The 24,860-nt window shown below is 41.9% G+C and overlaps 1 protein-coding gene across 6 annotated transcripts in view; it reads right to left on the bottom strand.

Annotated features, from left to right (window-relative positions):
• Positions 1–24,860, bottom strand: part of CDC42BPB (CDC42 binding protein kinase beta) — a 102,513-nt gene that overhangs the window by 65,535 nt on the left and 12,118 nt on the right. For all 6 annotated transcript variants that reach the window (XM_082216458.1, XM_082216459.1, XM_082216461.1 and 3 more), the window contains exon 2: positions 5,566–5,657. In XM_082216458.1, coding sequence (XP_082072584.1) covers positions 5,566–5,657 — 92 coding nt within the window. The remainder of the gene's footprint in view (positions 1–5,565; positions 5,658–24,860) is intronic.

Here is a 24,860-nt window from a genome sequence, read left to right as displayed (position 1 = left end):
AACCAAGCTGCTGCCTGTACTTTGAATAAAATTCACTGTCTAGACTAAAATGCGCAAACCACAGCTACTAAGTGTCCTTATTTGCTCACAAAATATATGAGAGTTCTTTTGGGGAGGGAAGAACCATTCTGCTCTTTATTCTATAGGGAAAAAATAGATCTGAAGTCATTTTTCCCTCTATGTCCCTGTCCATTTTGTGTGACACAATGGACTTATCAATACAAAGCAGCTGTGGCTTTTAAGGAAGTGGAACCATGACTGCACCACACAACCAAAACCCCAAATCCTCTCTGTACCAGAAAATAATGTTTAGAACTTATGGGAGCAAGCCCAAATACCAGATGTAAATTTAACATTGTGCTTTAATGTGAAGATCAGGCTGTATTGTTTAACACAGTTGACAAGAGGGGGTAATTCTGTTTGTTGCTTTTGCTGCAACAAACTTTTGAGCGTTGAAACACTTAACATTTTCTTATGGCATAAAACAGGGACCAGATTCAACTATCAGTAGAAGCCAGCTCAAGGAATTCTGCTATTGCAATGTTGCGTCCTGCCACAACTCCCCCCAAATCTACTCTGGAGGGTCAAGAGAACCCCCAGAACAGTGTCAGAAACTGGAGTAGAAAAGCTAGGAGCCAAATGGCTTCTGGGACCTGGGTGGTGGGCACCAAAACAGAATGTCTAGTAGCCGGGGGGGGGGCACAACACTTTTTATTTATTATTATAGTAAGCATGGATTAATATGCAATTCACAAAAGTGATACATTTTTAGTATCATATTTGTAGCCTAAATTGTTAATACATGTTTAATTTTGCATTTACAATAAAAATACTGGTACCATACTTGAGTTTTCAAAACACTCTACTCTATATTGTTAAACGCCTTAACATATTATCTATCCTTAACATATACTTCAAGGCTTCAAAGCACATATATTTCATTCATCCTTGAGTGTCAGCCAAACGCAAAAAAAAATGGCACCCAGACTTTTTGAGGTGCTCACAAATGGAAAATCTTTAGGAGCAAAGTGCACCTGGTGCCCTGCTAATTTCGAACACTGCCCCAGAATAGTGTGCAGAGAGATGAAGGAGGAAATTGTTCTGTCAGGCAAGTAGAAATGTTTTCACTGAAGGAATGACCTTTGTTACACTGAATTCTACCTTATGTATTTGAGCTGCTGCATGATTCTTTGTTTTAATATAATGAATTTGTTTGCCTTTACCATGAAATAATGAACACTAATAAACCTAAAATTAGCCTCAGTGGCTTATTTATATAAAGAATTCTTCTGGAATATTTCTTGGGGGTGTGTGACATTAAGCAACTGAAAAAGCCAACATGGGTACACTAACCTTTTCATTAAATGCTTATCATATTAATACATATTAATCTTCAGCCTTTTTGAACAAGGTTTTTTAATTAGGAAAAGCTATATAATGTAAACTAGCACTTGCACAGTCTAAAACTGGTCTGAGCATTTTCACAAACATGCTTTACTGTTCTACTGCATTTCAGAATATATCTATCTTGTATGTACTATATTTGGAGGAATCCTTAAAATACTTCTCAGGCTGAATAAATTTCTAATAAACTAAAACTATTTAAGATTCCATGGATTATAGATGTTAAGACAGCTTTCCAGATTAAAGATTAAAGTACAGCAAGAAAACCCATCTTCCTGGGTTTGTGGACAGAACTTAAGTGCAGAGTTACAATGCAAAACCTCTTCCAATCAAGGAGAGGGATCAGTTGGAGAACTGTCCCCCCCCCGCCCCGGGTTAGGGAAGGTAAATCAAAACTAAATGTTCTGCTATTTTAAAAATCTTATCATCAATAATAATAAAATAGGTAATCACTCAATTAATTAATTAATTAATGGAAACAACAGAAATGTAGAATAACAGGATGTTTTTCTCTGTTCCTTTCCCCAAATCGGAAGCCACTGAGAGAAAACACAAGGAGAAAAAGAACATATTCTGTTGCAAATGCTATATGATAGACCAGTGTTTCCCAACCGGTGTTCCGCGGCACACGAGTGTGCCGTGAGACGTTGCCTCGTGTGCCGCGAGATGCCTGGAGGGAGGCGGGCAAGTCGGGCGGCGAGAGGCGGGGCGGCGGCGGCGAGGAGAGGCCGCGCCTCCTGCTGCTGCCTGGCGCTCCTCCTCGCAGCTGGCAGCGCTGCCTGGGCGCCTCCGCGCGACTGCCTCGCTGGGTTTGGTCTCCCGGCAGAGACGGGTCTCAAGCGCACCTCCCTCCCTCCCTCAGCCTGCGCAGAGGGAGAGCCAGAGAGAGGCATCGCTCCTGCGCGGCGGGAGAGGGAGCAGCCGGAGCGATGCCCCAAACGAACGCATGGGACCGGAGGGGAAATCCTCTCCGAGGCGGATTGAGTGCAGCTGAGAGAAGCCTTTCGAGGAGCTGCCGTGTCCCCTGGAAACCCCCTTCCCAGCTCTGCCTGCCTGCCTGCCGTGGGGCTCGTATCGCCCTTTAAAGGGCGCGGGAAACTAGAAATGTGGGGACTTGGGGTTTTCCTCAGGCTGAATTCCGAGCTGAATTCTGAGCGAGGGACTGAGGGACGGCGGCAACTGAGGCAGCAGCGAGGATCCGCGTCGAGCCGGGGGCGGCTCCGCGGTGGTGGTGCCGAGCGGCGGGGCAGCGCGTGCAAAACGGAGGAGCGCGAGACAGCGGAGGAGGAAGAGGCCGGCATGTCCGGGCAGCAGCAGCAACAACAACAGCAGCAGCAACTCCCGGCGACGGCTCCTCAAGCCCCGCCGCCGCCCCCTCCTCCGCCCGCTATCGCCGCCACCACCACAACAGCCGCCGCCGCCTCAGTTGCCGCCGTCCCTCAGTCCCTCGCTCTGCTGCCTCCTCCCACCCCCAAAGCTTGGAGGTTCCCCGGCAAGGGGGAGGGAAAAAACTTTCACTTTCGTGCGTCCCTCCCGGCGTGACGCTGCGCGCTGACGTCACGGGGCGGGGCTGTAATGGTGGTGTGCCGCGAGATTTTTTTTCAGTAAACAGGTGTGCCGTTGCCCAAAAACGTTTGGGAAACACTGTGATAGACAAACACATACACCATATACAAGCCAGGAGCTGGTAAAGCTCTAAAATAGGATACAGGAACTCCACCAAATTAGAACAGACAGCAACATCAGGAGCAAAAAACTGACCGATTGCTTCATTGATGAGTTCCTATTTAAATGAATTTGAAGAAAATCCTCTTTCCAGGACACATTCTACATACTGCATTATAAAAATAGACCATGCAATTGTAAGCAGAAATAAAATATCTTGATAGTATAGGTAACTGTGGTCTCTTCTTAATATTTTCTCCTTTATCTAGTCTCTTTTCCAAAACACAGCACCACACATGTCACCTTCTACAGATGACCCAGAGGGGCCCATTCTAAAACACTATAGCACCTAAATTTAGGTAAACACAGCCACTCTTCATCCACATGGCAGAAAGAAAGCATTCCCTTGTTGACCAATCAGAAGACAAAGCAGCACATCATTACCTATACCTTTTCCTAAACATGCAATGAGCATGCACCTGGGCCTTTAACAGTCCTGCATATTTACAAGACATGCACCTGTCCTTTGCACTTTGATGTGGAGAACACCAAAGCAACATCAATAGAATCATCACAGCAAATATGACTGTTGGGATGGGAGAACATGCATGCTGCTTAACCACACCATATTAAGCAACATCATTCCACAACCCAAAATGCCATTTTTATTAATTCAATAGTGCTGTAATCAATGGTTTCTAAACAAAGGCTTGAGCTTCCCACTCTGAGGATTATGTAAACTTTTTATCTAACAAAAACACAATGTAATGATCTGAATTAAAAGACATAGTAATAGCTTATTTAGAACAGTGCCACTGCAGGTTAGCTAATCTGTTCTAAGTTTGCAAAATGCTATAGAGGGAATCAAAAAAAAAAAAATTCCTAGACTACTGACGCAGAGTATACTCTGAAGAGTATAATGGTCTCTCCTACAAACTGCTAGAAGCGTAGAAGTGTAGCTCAGTGATAGAGCATCTGTCTTGCATGCAAGGGGCCTCGGGTTCAATCCCCAGCCTCTTCAGGTTGGGGAGGAGAGGGTCCCTGTCTGAAACCCTGAAGAACCAATCAGTAAAGACAGGACTGAGCTGGATGGACTAGTGAGTCTGATTCAGTATAAGGCAGCCTCCTAAGTGTTCCCAAGGACTGAAAATGACCCTTTATAAATTAAAGACCTGATTTCTTAGGGAACCAATACCATGCAATAAACGAAGGCTATTAACCAAAGGCTAGACTTCCAGTTAGGGTCTAGGACTGGAAATACCACTGATATACAATTTTCAATTCTCTTTCCGTTCAGCTTGTGTTTCCAGAATCAAGGATGCTGAGGCAGGTCAATGATTAAATCTCCCATGGAAATATAATATCAATGCAAGAGATCCAGTTGCACGAGCAATGCCCTTGTTAGTTCAGAAGCAGCTCCGCATGCTTCCCCAGCAAGTGGTAGCTCCAGCAACCTTCAAAACCAGCTTCTGGTGCATTGTAATGAGTTGCTATTGGGAAGGGGGTAGGAAATGAGAACTCCCAGTTCACATACACAAGCCTAGGAAGAACCTAAAGGGATTATGCAGTTGCAGCCAGATTCTGCTGATGAATCCAAAGAACATCCTGAACTCTTTTCAGCATGCAACATTCTCCCGGGATCCAGTACAATTAGTTAAGTGCTGTCTGAGAAGGCAGAAGTACTTGCCCAGACACCGAGATAGCCCTTTTATCAAAATAAATCTCACAGTATTGTATATGACTTAGAAGGCTCTTAAAACATTTATTCCACTCCCATTTATCATGGAAGCATACATTCCCTTGGATTTAACAGAATGCTATCTTCAAGACTAAACATTATGCGTTATGTTTCTTTACCGTCACTTTGCTAATTTAACTACTATCTTTAGACGTGATTTCCAAAATCAGGCCTCAATAGAAAATAATTAACAAATAATTCTCTACATTTTTCACACTATATCCCCATCAATAAAAGCTAACATTTTTTCCTGTGCACTTTTACAATTCAGATCACTAGCCGCTACAAACTTTTTGCCTCACTAATAGTGTCATGGAAGCATCTTTGATCCACAAGTGGATCAACTCTCTGGAGCAAATTTTTAGGGTTGCAAGGAAAATCAGCGAAAACTGTATTTTCTCCTCTTCCATTAGTGGAGGCCTCCATTGGATCAAAAGCCCTTCTACAAAATGAAGGACCCAACTGGATTCAGTCCTATATGTATGAACTGTTCACCCCTAGGCTATGGCAGCTATAGAGTTAAATATTCTAAAAGGGTGGGGGAATTGGTTTAATTTAGCAAATACAATAAAGATCCTGAAGCACCTTAAAACCAAGCTATTTTATTGTGCCATAAGCTTTTGTGGTTTAGAATTCACTTAGTCCAACGAACTAAAAATAGTTAAAAGAGAAACAGTTTGAAAGTAAAGCATGCAGTGTATTTACCAAAAACTTACAATAGACAACGTATCTAAAACTGCGCTCCAATGGCATCTTACCTCACCAAATGCACCTCTCCCAATTACTTTTATGATTTCAAAGTCATCTCGATGAAGCTGCATTTCTTTCACCAGCTGAGTAAATGGTTTCGCTGTTGAAAATAAAGAGAAAATCACAAATTAAAGTCTATATAATAGCCCAACCTTGCAAGTAATCCCACAAAGGTTACTGGAATGCCATCTCACCTATACAGGTATTCGAAACCTATGGCATGTTATCACTAATTTACAAAAGTTCCCCACCTGAACATCTTCTTTACCTGATGCAAGTAACCATTCATGCAGCTCTTTATAAGCTAACACTAGCCAGTTTCAATCAGCATTTTTGTTTCTAATGTTACCTTGCATTAGAAATAGCAACAGAGGCTGCAGGGCCAAATCCAGACCTTGGAAGAGTAACACTTTGCCCCCCACCCCAGTTGTCTGCAGGATGTATTAAGGAAGTGATTGCTAACAGAGAGCTCTAGGAATGAAATTTGTTGAGTTCATGAGGAGTGGGGGAAACAAGCCTGACCTACTATCTTTTAATCTCTCACAAAAACTAGCTGCAGATCAGTGTTGTACAAAGACTAGTCAAATCAGTGTCCAGAAAAATTGCCTTAAAGCATTACATCAGTCACATAAAAGATAGAATGAAGCATATACTTAGAACATTTCAAGTTGTGCTTAAGAATAGGTTTATGCCCTTTCCCCTATTACAGATAGTGTATGTTCCAATAGGCATACATTCACTCCCTCAGACAAACACACAAAAATAAGGTGCTAAGGGAAGTGTCAAAAATAAGGCAATAGCTATCCCTGGGTGTAGCACAGAAGTCAGCAGCTTAGCCAACAGGTCTAGCATTCTCTGAGTGTCCTGTCAAAGTTCTCAATTCAAAAGCAATAATAGCACCACTATTATGACAACTGAACATATGCATTAAGTACAGCCCATTGTTTTTACCACAATGGCACTTGGCAAGAAATTTGCAATACAGACAACTAAGAAATTACAGGAAGATGCTAGGATCCAGCAACTGTTGCCGCCTGAGCATATTTCTCTCCCAGGCCTAATAGCCTACAGCAGGGGTGGCGAACTTTTTCTAGCTTGCTAGATCAGTATCACCCTACCCGTCAGGTCAAATTTGACAGATGGGTGGGGTTGCTGACCTGCCAATCACCTGATGTCAGCAGTGATTCCATATATCATATGTGGTTGTAGCCAGTGCTAGTCCAACTCAGAACAGGCCCACTGAAATTGATGAGCCTAAATTAGTCATGGGTCTCCTCTAAGCTGGACCGGCAAGGGATAAAATCCAATGTATTTATACTTCAAAATGAAGTTACTGCTGTGGACTCATCTTATTAAATACAAACAGATATCTTATTGGAGAGGCAGATGTACTCTGTGCATGCCATTTATTTCTAAGGCTCATAATTTTAATTTATCTATCTCACTGTTTAATTTAAACTCCTTAGACTCTATTAAATGCTTTGACTAGGTAGAATATTACGTGCAGATTTTCCTTCTCAGTAAGCCAATTGACAAAAGCTTTGTATGACACCTTTTTGAAAACAAAACAAAACATCCCACCAGAAGATCTGGAGTCTCATGATAAGATAACACATGTTATTAGCTAACTCACTCTGCGCTCCCCTCATATTTTCAGACATAGTCACATTTATTTAGGTGAATGAAAAGGGCCCCACAGACCAATTCCGCTGCTGCAACCCATACAGACAAGAAGAGCAGAGGAAAGCGCAGGAACCAAAGGCTGCTGTGACTCATTCTCATTAATGCTAAGCCATGGCTTAGCAGTACAGCTGAACTAGATCACTGTGGTCTGGTTCACAGTCAGAAAAAAATTACTCTTCTTACAATGACGGGTAACATAGCTTTGAGTGGGTTTTTAAACACCTAGTGTCCTAGGGCAAATTATCCCCACCCCCTTTGAGCCAAAAACAGTAAGTATGATAACATGTTCTTCAAGCTTTGGAATGGAGGTAAAACTTAGTGGAGCCTCCAAACATTATTGCAACACCATTTTAAAAGGTCAGGCTCTCTTGTGAGCCAGAAGGGCACTACTGGAATCAATGTAATTGCACAGATGATAATGTTGACTACTATATAAACTTATATACCAACCTTCATCCGAGGATCACAGAAGGGTTACAGTATAAAAACACAAAAATGCATAACAACAAACAAAACAATCACCCCTTCCACAAATGCAGTTTAAAAAGCCATATATTGCTTAATTAGTTAAAGGCTTGGGAGAATAGAAATGTTATCTCCTGGCACCTAAATATATGTGATGAAGGTGTCAGGCAAGCCTCCCTGGGGAGAGCATTCCACAAATGGGAAGCCACCATAGAAAAGGTCTTTTCTCTCCTTGGTACCCTCCTCAGCTCTTGTGGAGGAAGCAGACAGAGAAGGGCCTCAGAGGTTGGTCACAGATTCAGGGACTGTTCATATGCAGTGCACAGTCATTCCTACTGAATTAAATGTACACAGGAATAACATAACCTAGTGCAACATGCAACCTATCTTGAGACAGAGAGCAGTCTTTGCAAATAACTTTTAAAATGAGTTTTGCAGTCAAGCCAGAGCTACATATGCAAGAATTTAGGAACCAGTGCAGGAACACATTAAGATTTTTACTGTGAAAACTGCTGTAAGAGAAGACTCTGGAGGCTGATAAGAATGCTGAACAGATACTGAGGCCATGGAATTAATTAATACTGGGAATAATACCTAAAGTTACAAGAGATTTCAGGGGAAAATATTTTCTGCTTTAACAATCAAAGAACAGAATGCTGCTTTATGCTTTGATTTCTACTGTTACCCCTTCAGAATACTTCAGATCACTGGCCAAGCCTCTTGTTTACATCATATTTTAGTGTGCTTTCTTTTTTAAGAATGTGGAACAGCAGCATCCACAGTATGCAAGATTAGATAGCTGGGTAGGTCTTCATGGGTCTGGCTGCTTCCCCAGCAAGGCATGCTTCAACAGCCTGTTCCATGATATTGCAGTTAATACTTTCCCCATCTGCACACAGACTCACAAACCTGAAAGTCTTGCGCATGTGGTATTTTCCAGACACTAACTTGCCTCCTAATTAATGTAGTCTAGATCCTAATTAATTCAGCATAGAAGAGTGAGGTGGTAGGCTCTTGAAATGGTGGTATGAATTGCACCACTCCAGAGTACAAGCAGAAGACATTTTCGAATACTTCATGGCATGAAAGACTCCCTGCAAACAGAAAACTAGTTCACTCCTCAGGAACAGAGCTAAAACATTTTCCCCTCATGAGTTTATTTACTTACGGGGGGGGGGGTGGGAAGGGAGAGAAAAAAATGAAGAGATGCGGAAGTAGATTTAAAAGGTTACCTTAAGTAGCACAGTTCATTCTACAACCTGAAGATTCTGCCATTTCAAACTGCTGCATGTATAAGATCAAACTATAGGCAAATCATGATTTAGGGCAGAAATCATTTTCCAAGGCATTTCTCCTAGACTTAATATGCAACAGTGATAGCCAACCCCTGCTCTTAACTGCCAGCATGTAGTTAATCAGTGGCATACTGACATCTTTTTCACATTTTCCCGTCAGCTTCAGCAGGAGACACTCATGTGCTGTTTTGCAGTACAGTACAGCTAAATTAGGATTTAAGGGACTAAGATATGAGATTATGTGTATCCTCCCTCTCTTTTGGTGTGTACAACCATCGTCAACTCAAGTTACAATGAAAGCATGTTCAGTTCAATGCTCATTTTAAGAACCTTAGAATCTCAAATCTGGGTTCAATTTATCACATGTTACTGCATGATAAGACTGGGTGATTTATCCCTCCTCACTTTCTACACCACACCATTTTATAAGTATCCATTATGTTCTCTCTCAATTTTATTCTAAGTATTTTTTTTAAAAACCCTTTCCTAATAAGCAAAAGTAAACTAACCTTCTGATCATTTCTGCAAATGAAATGAGACCATCAGAAATGCACACTTATATTCTAATTAGGAAATACCATGCTGTTTACACAGAGTGATGTTAAATTTGTAATGTTACTAAGTGGCCTGGAAACAGCTACATACGGTACAAATTCAAACAAGCCTATCACACTGAAGAGATGTTAACTTTCCCTCTCCACACCCACACTCAGTGTGAGTAGGGTGTCTGTGTGTATGTTACTGATCTGTACTGACAACACAGAAAAGGCTTTAAATACTTTTAAATTAATTAATAAAAGGAGAACAAAGTTTCTCAAATTGTTCCCAACTTTGTCTGTCTTCCAATCATATCGTTTCTGTAAGCTATGACATTGCAGTGACGTACCATACATTGTTGAACCATTTGTACTCAAAATTATGCAAGTTCACCATTCAGCTAGTATTAATATTTGAGTGTTGATGCTGTAACCTAAAATAATTTATAGAGGGCTCATTGATATTCTATGAAGATTTTAACTTTTATTGTGGTTTCAGAAAGGGTGAAATGAGAGCATATTAGAGAACGTATGCTATGAGGAAGTATCATGGAAACTAAATCAGAACAAAAGATATACACCTTTAATCTGAGTCTACTTTCCAAGAAAAGAAAAAAAAACCTCTCTCTTTGTAACCAACTTGAAAACTGAATCAGGATTTCCTGGATCTGTCACTGCATCAGTTTACATCCAAGCAACCAACATGCATGCTTAAAAAATACTGCAACAATAGTTGAAAATAAAGCGAGAGATAAGCAACAGAGGACAATGTGAGCTGTCCATGCGGCATTATAGATACTATAGTGGTACCTCGAGTTACAAACTCCTCAGGTTACAAAGTCTGCTAACCTGGAAGAGTTACCTTGAGTTGAGAACTTTGCCCCAGGATGAGAATGGAAATCGTGTGCCGGCGGTGTAGCAGCAGCAGGAGGCCCCATTACAGAAAGCACGCCTCTAGTTAAGAACAGTTTCAGGTTAAGAACGGACCTCTGGAATGAATTAAGTTCATAACTAGAGGTATCACTGTACTGAATGACCTCAGAATATCTTCAGCGTGAACTATAGACACATTCATGCTAATTAAGGAATTAACTAGTCCTCATAAATTTAAAATACTATTTGAAAAGGAACTAAAAGAGATTTGCAAACAAGACTAAGGAAACCCTCACCAATGTTAGCACAGCTGTCTCAAGACTGTGTGTGAGGGGACAGTATTTTCAGTTGTTTTTTAACTGATCATAGGAAATTTGCCTTATACCAGACCAAACTCTCTGTCCACCCTAGGGCACTACAGTGTATACAGATCTGCAGCAGTAACTTCTGCTTCTCTTATAACCCTCTACCTGATCCTTTTAACTGGAGATGCCAGCAACTGAACACAGAAGGCCCCAGTTTCAAAGAAGCAGCTCCACAACTGAGCTAAGAGTGACTTTTCTAATTCACATATAGGAGGAGGAAAGTACTCATTTTTTTATATCCGGGTTGCCAAACCCTTAAACTGATTGTGTTTTGTGGGTATCAGAGGCATAGCGTGCCACTGACAATATACCTACTGTGTTATAACTTGCCATAACCTGCTTTAGTTTAATAACCTATCTGATAAACAGTACATCTATACTCATTACTAGTAGCTTTCAAAGCTGTAGGGCAGGCAACTCTCCCTACAGAGGCACAGACAGCTGCCAAGGGAGGCTCAAGCTCCTGTGTATGTCAAAACACCAAACCTTATGTTGATTTATGCACTAGGGTTCAGCAAGAAGGCATGTAACATCTTTGCTCCACCCAGCACCTCCTGTATAGTGTACACCTATAGCACCTCCATGAAGCCTGGGGCTGTGAGGGACATAAAGAGCACCCACCTAGTGAAGAAGTCACATGGGGCAAGCTTATAGCTGCTTCAACAGCCAGAAGATTCAGCTGCAGAATGGCATGTGCTGAAACAAAGGAATGGGGAACTTACCTTTGCCCTGACTGTTGTATTACTGTTTATTTTATTGTGTTTTAGAGATATTGTAAGCTGCTACAAGAACTTCAGTTAAAAGGTGGGGTATAAATGCTCCTAAATAAATAAATAAAGCAGCTGTTTTAAGGCTTTTGGTTTTGCACTTTAAGGTATATTGTAAGAACGTGGAATACTGTTTCTGCACTTGTCATGATGAGAGAGAAAACAGCAAAATGAACCCTCAGTTGTCTCCAGCCACAACTCTTTGCTATGTCACTGTTTGCTATGAGGAGTGGCATCCTTGTGGTGAGTTTCACGTCCCTTCAGACGCATCATCCAGTAAAACTTGCTGCATCAGTTCCAGCCACCACTTAGACAGCTCCCCAGACCAAGCTCTCAGTGCAGGCTGTGACACTCACCACACAAGTGCCCTGAATCGCCCAGGAAGACAGGGTGGGAGGCTTGTCTCCATGTACTTTGGCAGAGACAGCACAATAATAAGCCTAGGATCTGACATTTGACTAATATTGAACAGTTCTTTTCTCTAATTAATGAAATCTGAGAACACTTCACTGATAGTCTTTTAATATAATAAAATAATAATAATAATAATAATAATAATAATAATAATAATAATAATAATAATAAGGCATTTGACATTCCTACTGGACTGAACTGATGAGGAATTCTTATGTTGGTATTTTTTGTGAAATGTAACTTTAAATTAGAAACGAAATTAAGATTACTTTTTGTAAAAGAGGGGAAAGAACTAAATAATTGCTAAACAGATTTTCTATAGTAGTTGGGAATTACAATACCACTGTCCTGTGCTATAAATATAACTGAGTTTCTGAACAGGTGGGTACTTTATGCTTACAAGTCAGTAACACAGCATGATAAATCTGAAACTAGAAGTCAATGAGATTTGAGAATAATCCTCCTTAAAGGAGAAGTTTTCTATAGAACGCTTGCTGAAAGTAAAAGCAGTTTTGTGTTTACTGTTGGGACACAGTCTAAAGATTTATACAGAACTTATTTCTTACTAAAGATAACTACCAAAGAGCAATGATCAGAGAACACATAGGTGTGGCACACCTTTCTGTTCACTGTACTTTCTCTTAATAAATGGCAATATACAACCAGCCATCTTCAACTCTGTCCCACACCCTGTTTCATTTCCTTAGACAGAATTCTAACTGAAAGGTTTGTGAAAGTCAAACCTCTGCCTTGGGCAAAAATCCATGAAGACACATGAGAGGCACTCATTGCTGCTATTAGCTGTAATGCTTGCAGTGATGAAAGCTATCCAAAGACTCCAATTGAGGACTTTTACATTTGTGATGAACGTTGGCCAAAAAAAGAGTTTTACAAGACTTTTTGCTTATTTGTTTAGCAAACTGCAAGTTCTACAAGGGTGGTGTCCCTTTCTGAGCGTGCTTGTTTGTCCACCACTCTCTGGCTTTTCATGCTAGCCTACCCTTAAGAAATGTTGCTGTTTTTATTGTACATTGCCTTAAGACAATTGTGCAGAAGGCAATTAATAAATTGATGGCAAATTATGTAGGGGTTACATTCTGGGGATTGCGCCTAAAGCCAAAATGGCATATAATCAAAATACATTGGGCTCAATGCCAGTGGGGTTGTCAAAGTCATTTTTCCTGGAACTCTGGCCCCCTTTCCAATTTTTTACGTGTTTTTTTTTTTGCCACGCACATAAAGCTGAATGTGCGTAAGTTAAATGTGTATAAATTGCTGCCCTACCATACAAGGCAACAGCCATAATACAAAAGACTCTGCTAGAAGCAACAGGTACAAAATAGGCCTGGGAGCACCTAAATCAGTGGTTTTCAACCAGCGTGCCGTGGCACCCTGGAGTACCTTAAATGATGGTCAGGGGTACCACAGGCAACATTGGCCTCTGTCCCTCTTTCCTTCCCTCCCTCCTCTGCTGCCCTCTTGTATCTCTGCCACCCTAAGGCTTACACAGCTGTTTGCTGCAGCAGCCCTGGCTACAGGCTCTGCAGGCGAATGGTGCCTCTGGGGCTGACCAGGGGGTGCCTCCCAGGCCCCTGTGGGGCAGTGTGAGGAGGCACCTTTCTTTGGGGAGGAGGCCCAGAGGACTCCCAAGGAGAGGGGAGAGGAGAGGAGGCTGAGGGAACACTCTACAAGGGAGGGCGTTTGAAAAAGATTGAAAGGCTGCCAGCTTTGCAGGCAAGGGGTGACATAAGTGGGCTCCTGAGCCCCACAGGGTGCCGAAGAATGTAGATGGTCAAGGGAGCCATCGACTCAAAAAGGCTGAAAACCTCTGACCTAAAGGACTGTCAGCTCCTGTGTCTCATCTCACTCAGAAGTACAATCTTTGTGTGTGTGCTTTTCAGCTCATATCTGTGTGATCTTTTCTCCCCCTGGTGCTTTGGTTTGATAGCTGGTGCTTTTGTTGTGCATTTGAACCTTATTATTGTAATTTTATGTTCTTTTGATAACATTAGCCTTCTTAATTGCTCCACTGAGTGAAAAAGCAGGACAGGAAATCATGAAATCACTAACTGTACAACCACGTGGGATCTTCTTCTAATAGTTCCATTTGTCCCACCTCAGTTTGACAATATCTATCTTCAAATCAATCTCACACCCTTCACTCAATCCTTTGGAATCACCGTAGTTTTCTGATATTAACCTGCTTTGTTTGTGAGCATCCTTTTCCATTCCACCATCTGTCGGACTCAAGCATCAGGAATATAGGAAACTGCCTTATATTGAGCTTGGACCATTGGCCCAACCAGCTCATTATTGTTGACGCTGACTGGCAGTGGCTCTGCAGGGTTTCAATCAAGAGGATATTCAACCTGGGACATTCTGCATACAAGTCAAATGCTGCACAACTGAGTTACCGCCCTTTCCCAATTCTTAACAACTGTTAAAGGCTTTTACTCTGCTCCTACATTCATAAATCACCTTGCAATTTTTTGAACCTGTATTAGTACCCTGCAGAAGCTAACATATTACAGTACGTCCTCCAGGCCGTATGTGCTGGAAGAGATGTAACATTATGGGAATATTGCTACATCTGTGAACATGTACTGATTTTTCAGGTTCAAGTCTTTGCAGGATTGTCTGAGATTGTTCAGGAAATAATTCTCCCTATTCCAGTGTTGGCATTCTTGATGATGTAACAGCTAAAGTATAACATAAGGACCTAGTGCAACTCCTTTTAGCAGTGGGATTAACAGAGAGAGTCAGGCACCGGAAATAAAAAGATTTCATGGAATACAAATGATGTTTCAGAATATCAAGTACTGACCATCCACCATTTTTTTTTAAAAAAAAATACACATTACAGTAAATATACAAGGGGATTAGCTAAACAAGACAACCTTTTTACATTTGGTTTTTATTCCTGGCTAGCAGAAACAATGAGAAAATAAAACCACAACTGGCACAAACTAGAGAGGCTCTCTATTGTAAAGTGAACTGTAATGGGAACTCACAACGTAAGACAATGACGTTCATTTTGAACAGAAAATATCCTGAACAAATTATTGAGAATTGCTTAAGGGGTCTTGGTTCTTGTGAAAATGCAATTAAAAATAGTAATAATGTGGAGCTAAGCATAACTCTTTACAGGGCCCTGTGATGCATGCATTTACTCTACAAGTTGCCCTTCTCCTGATGAGGGCTCAAGTAAGCACTGTATTTAAAAAGAAAAAGTGATGGCAACTCCAACACATTTCACTACAATGTGCAAGAGCCACAGAAAGTGGCTGAAAGACTTGCTAAATTATCAGAAGATGAAGCTATCTACCACCCAGCTTAGAAATACTGTTGCTGTTGTTGCTTGTGAAATCAGAAGAAAGGAAAACTTATCTGAAGCTGTTCTGCAAACCTTGGTTAAGAGGGAATTCATGATTAGCAACAAGCCATGGTTAAGCCAAAAGAGGTAAGGAATACTCCTGATCTCTTAACAATGGGTAACAAATGGAGAATATTCTGTTTTCGCTAGTCCTTCGAATGGACAGAGAAGGGGATTCAGGGACTATTCTGTAACACACCTCTTTTGGGAACATTGCCAAAGTTCAAATATTTTCAGGAAGCATTATGAGACTTTTCTATTTCAGCAGGTTTTTAGCAGCTGGGATTAAGCCAGCAAAATTATGAGAGTTCACAAGTTCTGGATGCAGCTGGATTTTAATTGAATTGCAATGGGATACAATTACATGATTAATCTATTTCAAATTTACATACACAGAGAAAGAGAGAAGCAACATTTTCCCTTGTCCTCTTTTGTTTTCCACAATTCCTTCTCCACAATGATCAGAAGGCAGCAAGACTTTGTAGGATTCAACATTATTTGCATGTCTGTTTGTGCACTAGTCTCTTTAGAGCATCACAGATTTGCCCTAACACTTGTTCTTAGTATACACATCATTCCTAGAAAAGCTCTACAGAACTTGAATATAGCTGAGCCATTCCTAAGTTCCTAGCTGCATGTTCCAGAAAACTTCTCACATTAAATTGGGTTTAGGAAAATGCAGCAAGAGAGCCATGAAACTAATGCTTAAGATTACTGCTCAGTTACTCTAAAAATGTGTGGATTAGGTAACTAGTCTTTCCTGCCTTCCTACGGCGATACAGATACTCATTTGGGTGCAGCTCAGTGATAGATCATTTCTCTGCATGGAGAAGGTCCCAGGTTTGACCTCTAGCATTTCCAAGTAGGGCTAGGGAAAAACTCCAGACTAAAACATAAAGAATAACGGCAAGAAGGACCAATAGTCAGCTTACAACTTCCTATGTTCCTGTCCATGTACAAAGTTGTTGTATTTTTGGTTTTTATGGAAGCCGCCCAGAGTGGCTGGGGAGGCCCAGCCAGATGGGCGGGGTATAAATAATAAATTATTATTATATTATTATTATAAGTGCTTCTCCCTTGTCCATTCAAATAGTACTTTAGTTTGACCAAGCTCTTCCTAGCATTTCTTGTGGGCAGGGACTCACAAGTACATAAAAAAGATTATTTTGCATTTGGAAGGGGGGAACCAGGTGTTAAGTTGATAGCAACACACAGGTTGTGCAATACTTATATATTATGAGTTTTCTTAGTTTCTGCCTCCCAGGTGGCAATTGAAAAGAATGTCCACATGGAATTTCCAGAACCAAATGCCCTTTGTTGCCATGTCTTCTTAAAATGAGATTTCATTCCTCTCCCCAATGAAAAACATGCTCCAAAGGTGTCACAACAAATCTGATGCTCTCAGTTCCAGTACAGTGGTACCTCGCAAGACGAACGAATGCCTCGCAAGACGAAAGAGTTTTCCGTTTTTTGAGTCGTTCCGCAAGACGAATTTCCCTATGGGCTTGCTTCGCAAGACGAAATGTCTTGCAAGTTCTTGCGAGTTTGTTTCCTTTTTCTTAAAGCCGTTAATAGCCGCTAAGCCGCTAATAGCCATGCTTTGCAAGATGAAAAAACCGCAAGACAAAGAGACTCGCAGAACGCATTAATTTCGTCTTGCGAGGCACCATTGTAATGATATTGTCTAGTTTCCAATCTAAGGGCTTTGGATTATTGAGTGGTCTCATCTTATTTCAATTACACATTTCTTGGAAGTGTATCCCTAGAAAGCTGGCTATACATTTATCATTAAAAAACTGACCAGTTTCAGCTTTTCATAAGAGGACAAGAAGAAGCTAAATTTCCAAACGCCGTATATTAACACTATCTGCAGCATTATAGTACAGTGGTACCTCGGGTTACATACGCTTCAGGTTACATACGCTTCAGGTTACAGACTCCGCTAACCCAGAAATATCATGCTTCAGGTTAAGAACTTTGCTTCAGGATGAGAACAGAAATCGTGCTCCAGCTGCGCGGCAGCAGCAGGAAGCCCCATTAGCTAAAGTGCTGCTTCAGGTTAACAACAATTTCAGGTTAAGTACGGACTTCCGGAACGAATTAAGTACTTAACCTGAGGTACCACTGTATGTTACAGAGGGCTCAATGTAGGGCTGCCATACATCTGGAATTCCCTGGACAAAGACAGGTTTCGTCTGGCAAAAATTGAATTCAGGCGAAATTTTCAAAAATTGGTTAAAATGTCCGGGGGAAACCCGGGCGTATGGCAGTCCATATTGGAAGTCTTGTCGCTTTTTGCCAAATTTCCTAAAAATACAATAAAAAGTTATATTTATTTATTTGAAATTTTGCTCAACATCTTTTGTGTCCGGATTTTCATTTTTTAAAATATAGCAACCCCAGCTCAATGTAGACAAAAAAAACTATTCCTAGACAGTATATATTATTAGAGTAGAATTAATTCAATTTATTCTACAAATTGTTATATCTAGTGTAGCAATGTCCAAACACGAATGACAGGTAGATCCCCATGGTTCCGCAGGTCGATCACAGGAGTAGAAGAAGAAGAGGAGTTTTGATTTGATATCCCGCCTTTCACTCCCTTTAAGGAGTCTCAAAGCGGCTAACATTCTCCTTTCCCTTCCTCCCCCACAAGAAACACTCTGTGAGATGAGTGGGGCTGAGAGACTTCAAAGAAGTGTGACTGGCCCAAGGTCACCCAGCAGCCACATGTGGAGGAGTGGGGACGCGAACCCGGTTCCCCAGATTACGAGACTACCGCTCTTAACCACTACACCACACTGGTTGTGGTGTGCCCGGTTGCTCCTTAGCGATCTCGGCGTCCCGCCGCCGGTGCTATTTCCACTTGCTCAACAACTCCAAAAAACTATGGTAGATCATTGCCAGTTTTATTATAATGGGAGTAGATTGCAGTCTCTATAGAGGTGGGCATGCCTGATCTAGTGAATATATTATTGTGTCTACATTCCTTATATGTAAAGAAGCTTTAAAGTGAACATTGTACAATTCTTCATCTTTCTCACTCAAAAACCAGGAAGAGTATCCATCCACAAGGATTTCAAGAGGCTGTGAGGGAGGATGCATCCACTCCTCTTCCCCCAACCAAGAAATAATCCATTATCTTCTACCAGCTGTCACCCACTTCAGTCTTCACCAGATGAGCATTTTTGCAGCAGCCCCAGAGACCTAATGCATTTCTTCTCAGGGCTTTCATTTTAACATATATTTTGCAAGTCTTAAACACACCTATGCACTTAACACTGGCACCTGCGGAGTGAAAGTGCATGCAATTTTGGAGATTTACAGTATTAAAAAATGGAACTGACTTTTTGGAATGTAAGCAGCAGGAGAGATTCTTAAAAAACAGGTTCACTGTCCTAAAATAACTAACCAGAAAGAAACTTAATGTGTGCAATCTACCAAATGATCGGTTATTATTACTTCTTCTTCTTCTTCTTCTTATTATTATTATTATTATTATTAATTCATTTTCTCAACTGCCCTTCACTATAAGGTCCGAGGGTGGGTTTACAGCTACTGTATTTTAAAAATCCAAAATGTTGAAAGTGGCATCAAAATGGATAGACTCTTTTATGTAGGAGCAGCCAAGCACTTTTAGCAACGTCAAGATATTATAAAGCTGAATAATTGGATCCAACTGAACAGTAGAATGAAAACGAAGGGTGCTGGCTGCTGTTTTATACTCTTGCTCCAAGCACACAAAGAAGAAAGAACAAGAAGGGCACAGCAACAAACACTCCAGCAAGTTCCAGCATGACAGGTTACGCTGCACCCATCCCATCTATGAACTGTAAAATAAATAAATAAATAAACTTATTAAGGCAAACGTGGCATTAAGACTATTGTGCTGCCTCAAAAATGTCCAGTTCCACAGTAAAAATAGAACAAGTACAATGGCACTTAAAACACGTCTGTATTTTAAATAAGTTGATCAGTTCTAAATTATAACACGTTGTCTAGGAGAGTACATTACTCCTTTATTTCTGTATTGCAGTACAAGATATTGCTATCTGAACTAGACTCTTTTTTAAAAGCTCTTGTGACCCATCAAGAGTCATTTTTCAATGATCTAAGACCTATTTCTTCCAGAATAACCACCTTACACTCTTGGGGGAAAATGTAAGGAACAGTTTTTCAAGCCTAACGGAAACATGAGATAGGGCATACTCACAAAAAACACATATGAATATATATGAAAATTATTACATAGGGGAAAATGTACTTGTGCAACATTCAACGTACCTATCATCTCATTTAAACTGGATTGCCTCACCTGCATTTGCAGTGTAGCACACTAGACAGTAACCGGGTATGCAATTTAAATGTTAAGCTGGCCATGTGGCACACGACCACAAAGGTACCGTAATTCTTAGTTAAATGTAATCCTGAGCTTTACATCTAACTAAGAATTACATCTAACTAAGCAGTATGAAAATGCCTTTTTAAATTATAGCTGTTGCTAGCAAGAAATAGGTGTAGCTATCTGAACATGATCATTATAGCAAACTGTATCATTGCTTTCTTCACAGAATCGGTAATCACTGCTATTTTCCAAGAGGAATTAGCAAAATACAAGGAAAAATGAAGCAAATACTTTTATTTACACTTCTAGTCTTTTGACATATAACTCAACCTTTGCCTATACACAGAGAAAAATCTAAGTTCTACTTTATTGATGGTGGTTAAGATCCAGAGTTCCATGAGTGGGACAATCCTCCTGAAAGCGTAAGGGGAAGTATTTTCATCAGTTCCTCCCCACAACCTCATGCCCCTGTAAAGCTGCTACAGAGAGTTGGGGGGCTCACCAAAACCATATGGGAGTGGGAAGAAGAACAAATTTACAAGCAGACTCCCTTCACCATTCTCAGTTATTTTCATTTGCTGAAAGGATATTCTGTGCACTCCAGTGTGTATGTGTAATTTTATTAATATACTCCCAGTATATTTTGAAGCAGCACTTCATTATAGGAATAACCTCACTGTACATAAAAAATTGACATTAATCAGATATAAGACATTTGATCATGTGCTCTTGCTTGTGATAATTTAATCATATCAGAAGAAGAAAAAATAGTGTTCAATCATCTGTTTATTCTCATTGTGTGACCTACTTCTTATTTAACTGTTTATACATTTTAACACTTCACTGTTGAAAGTCTCTTGCAATCAGAGGAGAAATGTTCCTTTATAAACAGCTCACCCATCTGAAATCACCCACACACCCATTTTGCAAATATCAGAGCAATAAAATAAAAAATAAATGTAAAATATAGACTAACAGTAAGTTTCCACAAGAAAGGATTTTGCAGCTGCATGTTTCCATCGGCTTTTAAAGGCATCCAAGCTGGTGACCATCACTACAGTGGTGCCCCGCTAGACGAATGCCTCACAAGACGGAAAACTCGCTAGACGAAAGGGTTTTTCGGTTTTTGCGTTGCTTCGCTAGACGATTTTCCCTATGGGCTTGCTTCGCAAGACGAAAACGTCTTGTGAGTTTGTTCGCTTTTTTCTTAAAGCCGCTTGAAGAGGCGCAGTTGCAACAGACCGTGCTTCGCAAGACGAAAAACATCGCAAGACGAAAAGACTCGTGGAACGAATTAATTTCGTCTTGCGAGGCACCACTGTACATCTTGTAGTAGTAAATTCTATAGTTTAACTACACTCTGTGTGACTTCCTATTGCTTGTGCTGAACCTTCCAGCAGGATCCAATGTATGAATCACCATAAAACATTTCATTGGAAAAGAGTTTTGCAAACTTCAGAACTGAAATTTAATAAATAATAATACAGGTGGGCATTATTTTTGTTTGTTCTTATGGTTTGTATATATTTTTTGTTTTTATATTGTAAACCACCCCATGATCTTTGGATGAAGGGCAGTATAGAAATAATAATAATAGTAATAATAATAATCATGATTATGTTTTATGTAAAAATCCAACACAAATATTTATAATTAGAACTTTAACATATGATTTAAAATTAAATGTATAATGATATCAAAGTTATGTGATTGGTATTCTGAGCTTTATCAGGCATTAGTTTAAGATGCTCTTAATAGTCTCCCTTTCTCACTACTTTAGTCTAGGGATTTCCTTCCTTATGGACAACACCAGCTAAATCTACCATGGTTATGTGCTGCTGTGCTTTCACTGGTTCCTATTACAAGAATGATAGATTTCCACAAGACATGGAAGCAACCATTTCTAATGTAGCTTGAAAATAAAATGATGATGATGATTTTAGCATTTTGTTCACATTTATATACCACCATCAAAATTGTCTCAGCAACTTATGACATAAAGTTTGAATAATTATGTGAAGATAATAACTACATTGATGCATGTAAATAAGTATCGTCCAACATATTAAGTAAAAAGGTAATTTCTCAGTCACGGGAAATACTGATGGCACTTTGCCCCAAATCTCCTAATGACTGCCTCCAGGAGTTTCAAAAAGATATTACATTGCACTGGAGATAAAATAGTGCTCTTCCGAATCCCATAGCAAAACCGACAGAGGACCCAAAAGCACTTTCCCAATGGCACTGTCTGAACTTGGCCATGTAAATAGGACTGGAACCACTGTAGCACCATGCCTCCAATTCCCAGTCCATGGTCTATGTTGTCAATAGCTATGGAGAAGCTGGGGCCCAAGGTCACCCTCCTCTTGTCCTGCAGGGTTTCAATCCCTACCCAGCCATGAAGTTCACTGGGTGACCTTGAGTCAGTCACCATTTCTAAGCTTAACCTATCACACAGGGTTGTTGTGAGGATGAAATGGGAAGGAGGAGAATCATGTACACCACCTTGAAATCCTTTGAAGATAAAGGTGGTATATAAATTTAATTAATAAAATTAATAAAATTTTCTGTCAGGGAACTGACCTCAGAGGGAAAGGAGGTGATAGGGCTCCCAGAGACTGGGAGAGACTCAACAGCCAAAGCAGGGACCAGCAGGGGGAGCGCGGGGTCTCTGGAGGAGGATCTCAGGGATACTGAGAGAGATGCAGCAGCGCAGGCAGGAAGCAGGGGGGAGAAAGGGGTGAGAGACACGTCCAGTGAAAATAGTGGGGAGGTGTCAGAAGCAATTGCAGGGAGACCCATGCTTCGTCGGAAGCTGTCACGTCGTGAGTCCAGGAGACGTGTTTCCGTTAAGGAACTTCTTTGTTGGAGGCGTTTCCGCAAACAGCCACTGTCGGACTCTAACAGTGACTAGAGCAGACATGTCTGAGGAGCTCTGTCACACACAGAGGTTTGTGGGGCCGCACAAACTCTGAAGGGGCACCATTTTAAGCACAAGCAGCTAATCATCCCCTAATAGCAGTCCGACAGTCTCTGTACGCTGCCTGTGCAGGAGAAAGCATCATGAGCGACCCAGCCGGAGCCGGAGGAGCTGATCCAAGCTTGGAAGAAAGATGCCGAGCATTGGAGGTCCAACTGGCGCTGCAGACGGCGAGGCTCGAGGAGAGGAGGGCTCAAGATGCAGACAAGAAGGGGAGAACCACTCAGTTCCCCAGAAAGGTACCAGGATTGGTGCAGAAGTTTGGGGGGGACCCCAAGGATTACCATGCCTTTAGGACTGAAATGCAATATGCCCTGAATGTCCAGTTTGATGAGTTCCCTGATGAGGAATCTCGAGTTGCTTTTGTAATTGGGCATCTTGAGAAGGGCGCGCGAGACTGGGTTCGACCCCTGATGGCAACGCACAACGATATCCTAAAGGACACTATGAAATTTTTTCGTGCAATGGATATCATGTTTTCCAGCGACGTTGAGGAAGGGGCGGTGCGCAGACAGTTAATGGCTTGCAAGCAGGGAAGCAGATCTGTCCGTGAGTACTGGACTGAATTTACCATGCTGATTCACAGATTGGGGTGGGATTTATCGGCAGCACCCATTCAGATGCTATTTGAAGAAGGTCTTTCTTCAGCTGTGAAAGACGAGCTGGCCAGGAGCCCCAGGGCGGTGTCTATGGATCAGCTGACCAAATCTGCGCTGACCATTGGAGCGCGCCAGGAGGCAAGAGCCTTGGAGAGGCGGGAAGGGAGAGGGGAACGTTGGAAGGAGTTACGCATTCCAGACATTCCTGAGCCAGCTTTCCCGCCGGCAGAGCCGATGGAAATCGGAACAGCCCGCGCGCGCGCAGTTTCAAAGCCCAGTGAGGGGGCGAAGAAGGAGGGAAAGGGAGCCCGGAAATGCTATCTCTGCCAACAGCCAGGCCACTTTGCCAGAGTCTGCCCCCAGAGGAAGGAATGGCAAGGAATGGTGGGGGCTGTTGAGGGGGAAGAGCAGGGAGAAACGGAGCAGGTAAAAGCCAACGCCTGGTTGCCATCAGGGCACTGCAGCCAGGCCAAAGAGCAGTGAAAGTGCCCCTTCCCCAAGTGCCAGTGCCAGAAGCTCCTCGACCGGCTCTAGTGATTGAAGTGTCGCTAGAGCTGCAAAATGGACACCCCCTAAAAATAAAGGCACTGTTGGACTCAGGCAGCTCCTGCAATTTTATGAGCAAGGAGTTTGCTGCTGAACACCAGATACAGACTATCCCTTTAAGCAACCCCCTGCAGGTGACCACGATCGATGGCAGGGAACTGTTGGGAGGAGGAGTCAGCTTGCAGACCATCCCAATGATAATGAGGGTGGCAAGGCACACAGAACTGATAGCGTTTAATGTGGCCACCTTGGGAGGTGCTCCCATTATTTTGGGAATGAGCTGGCTAGCCCTACATGATTCGCTGGTGGGCTGGCATCAAAGAGTGGTTTCCTTCGGTTCCGCACATTGCTTAGAACACTGCAGGGGGGAAAAGGGGTCAGCAGGGGCCCAAGCCACCCTGGCAGGGACTGAAGTAGTGGAGAAGGGGAAGGTGCCACCACAGTATGCTGATCTCAGCGACGTGTTCAGCGAGAAGGAAGCTGACCAACTACCTCCGCATAGACCCTTTGATTGCCAGATCAATTTACTCCCTGGAGCACAGCTTCCTGTAGGCAAGTTGTATGCCATGTCAGACAGGGAAATGCAGGAGTTGCGAGCGTTCATTGACAAGAACCTGAAGAGGGGCTTCATCAGAGAGTCCAAGGCAGCGGGGGGTAGCCCAGTGTTTTTTGTGGACAAAAAAAACACGGACAAGCCGAGGCTGGTATGTGACTTTCGGGCCTTAAATGCAGTGACAGAGCCGGCGGCTTTTCCTATGCCCAGGATTGATGATATTTTGACCAGGGTGCGGAAGGGAAAGATTTTTACAAAGCTGGACCTAAGGGGGGCGTACAACCTGATACGTATAAGGAAAGGGGATGAATGGAAGACCACCATGTTCACCCCTTTGGGGGCATTTGAATACTTAGTTATGCCTTTTGGATTACAAACCGGCTCCGCGTGTTTTCAAGCTTTCATGAACCACGTACTGGGGCCTTTGCTCTACAAGAATTGCGTGGCCTTCTTAGATGACGTGTTGGTGTATTCGGAGAATGAGGAGCAACATGTGAGAGACGTCAGAG

This window comes from Podarcis vaucheri, assembly GCF_965113315.1.
Source record: "Podarcis vaucheri genome assembly, chromosome: 1".
In the NCBI taxonomy this organism is placed as follows: domain Eukaryota; kingdom Metazoa; phylum Chordata; class Lepidosauria; order Squamata; family Lacertidae; genus Podarcis; species Podarcis vaucheri.
Note: the sequence above shows the minus strand (reverse complement) of the source record. Positions and strands in the feature narration are given on the sequence as shown.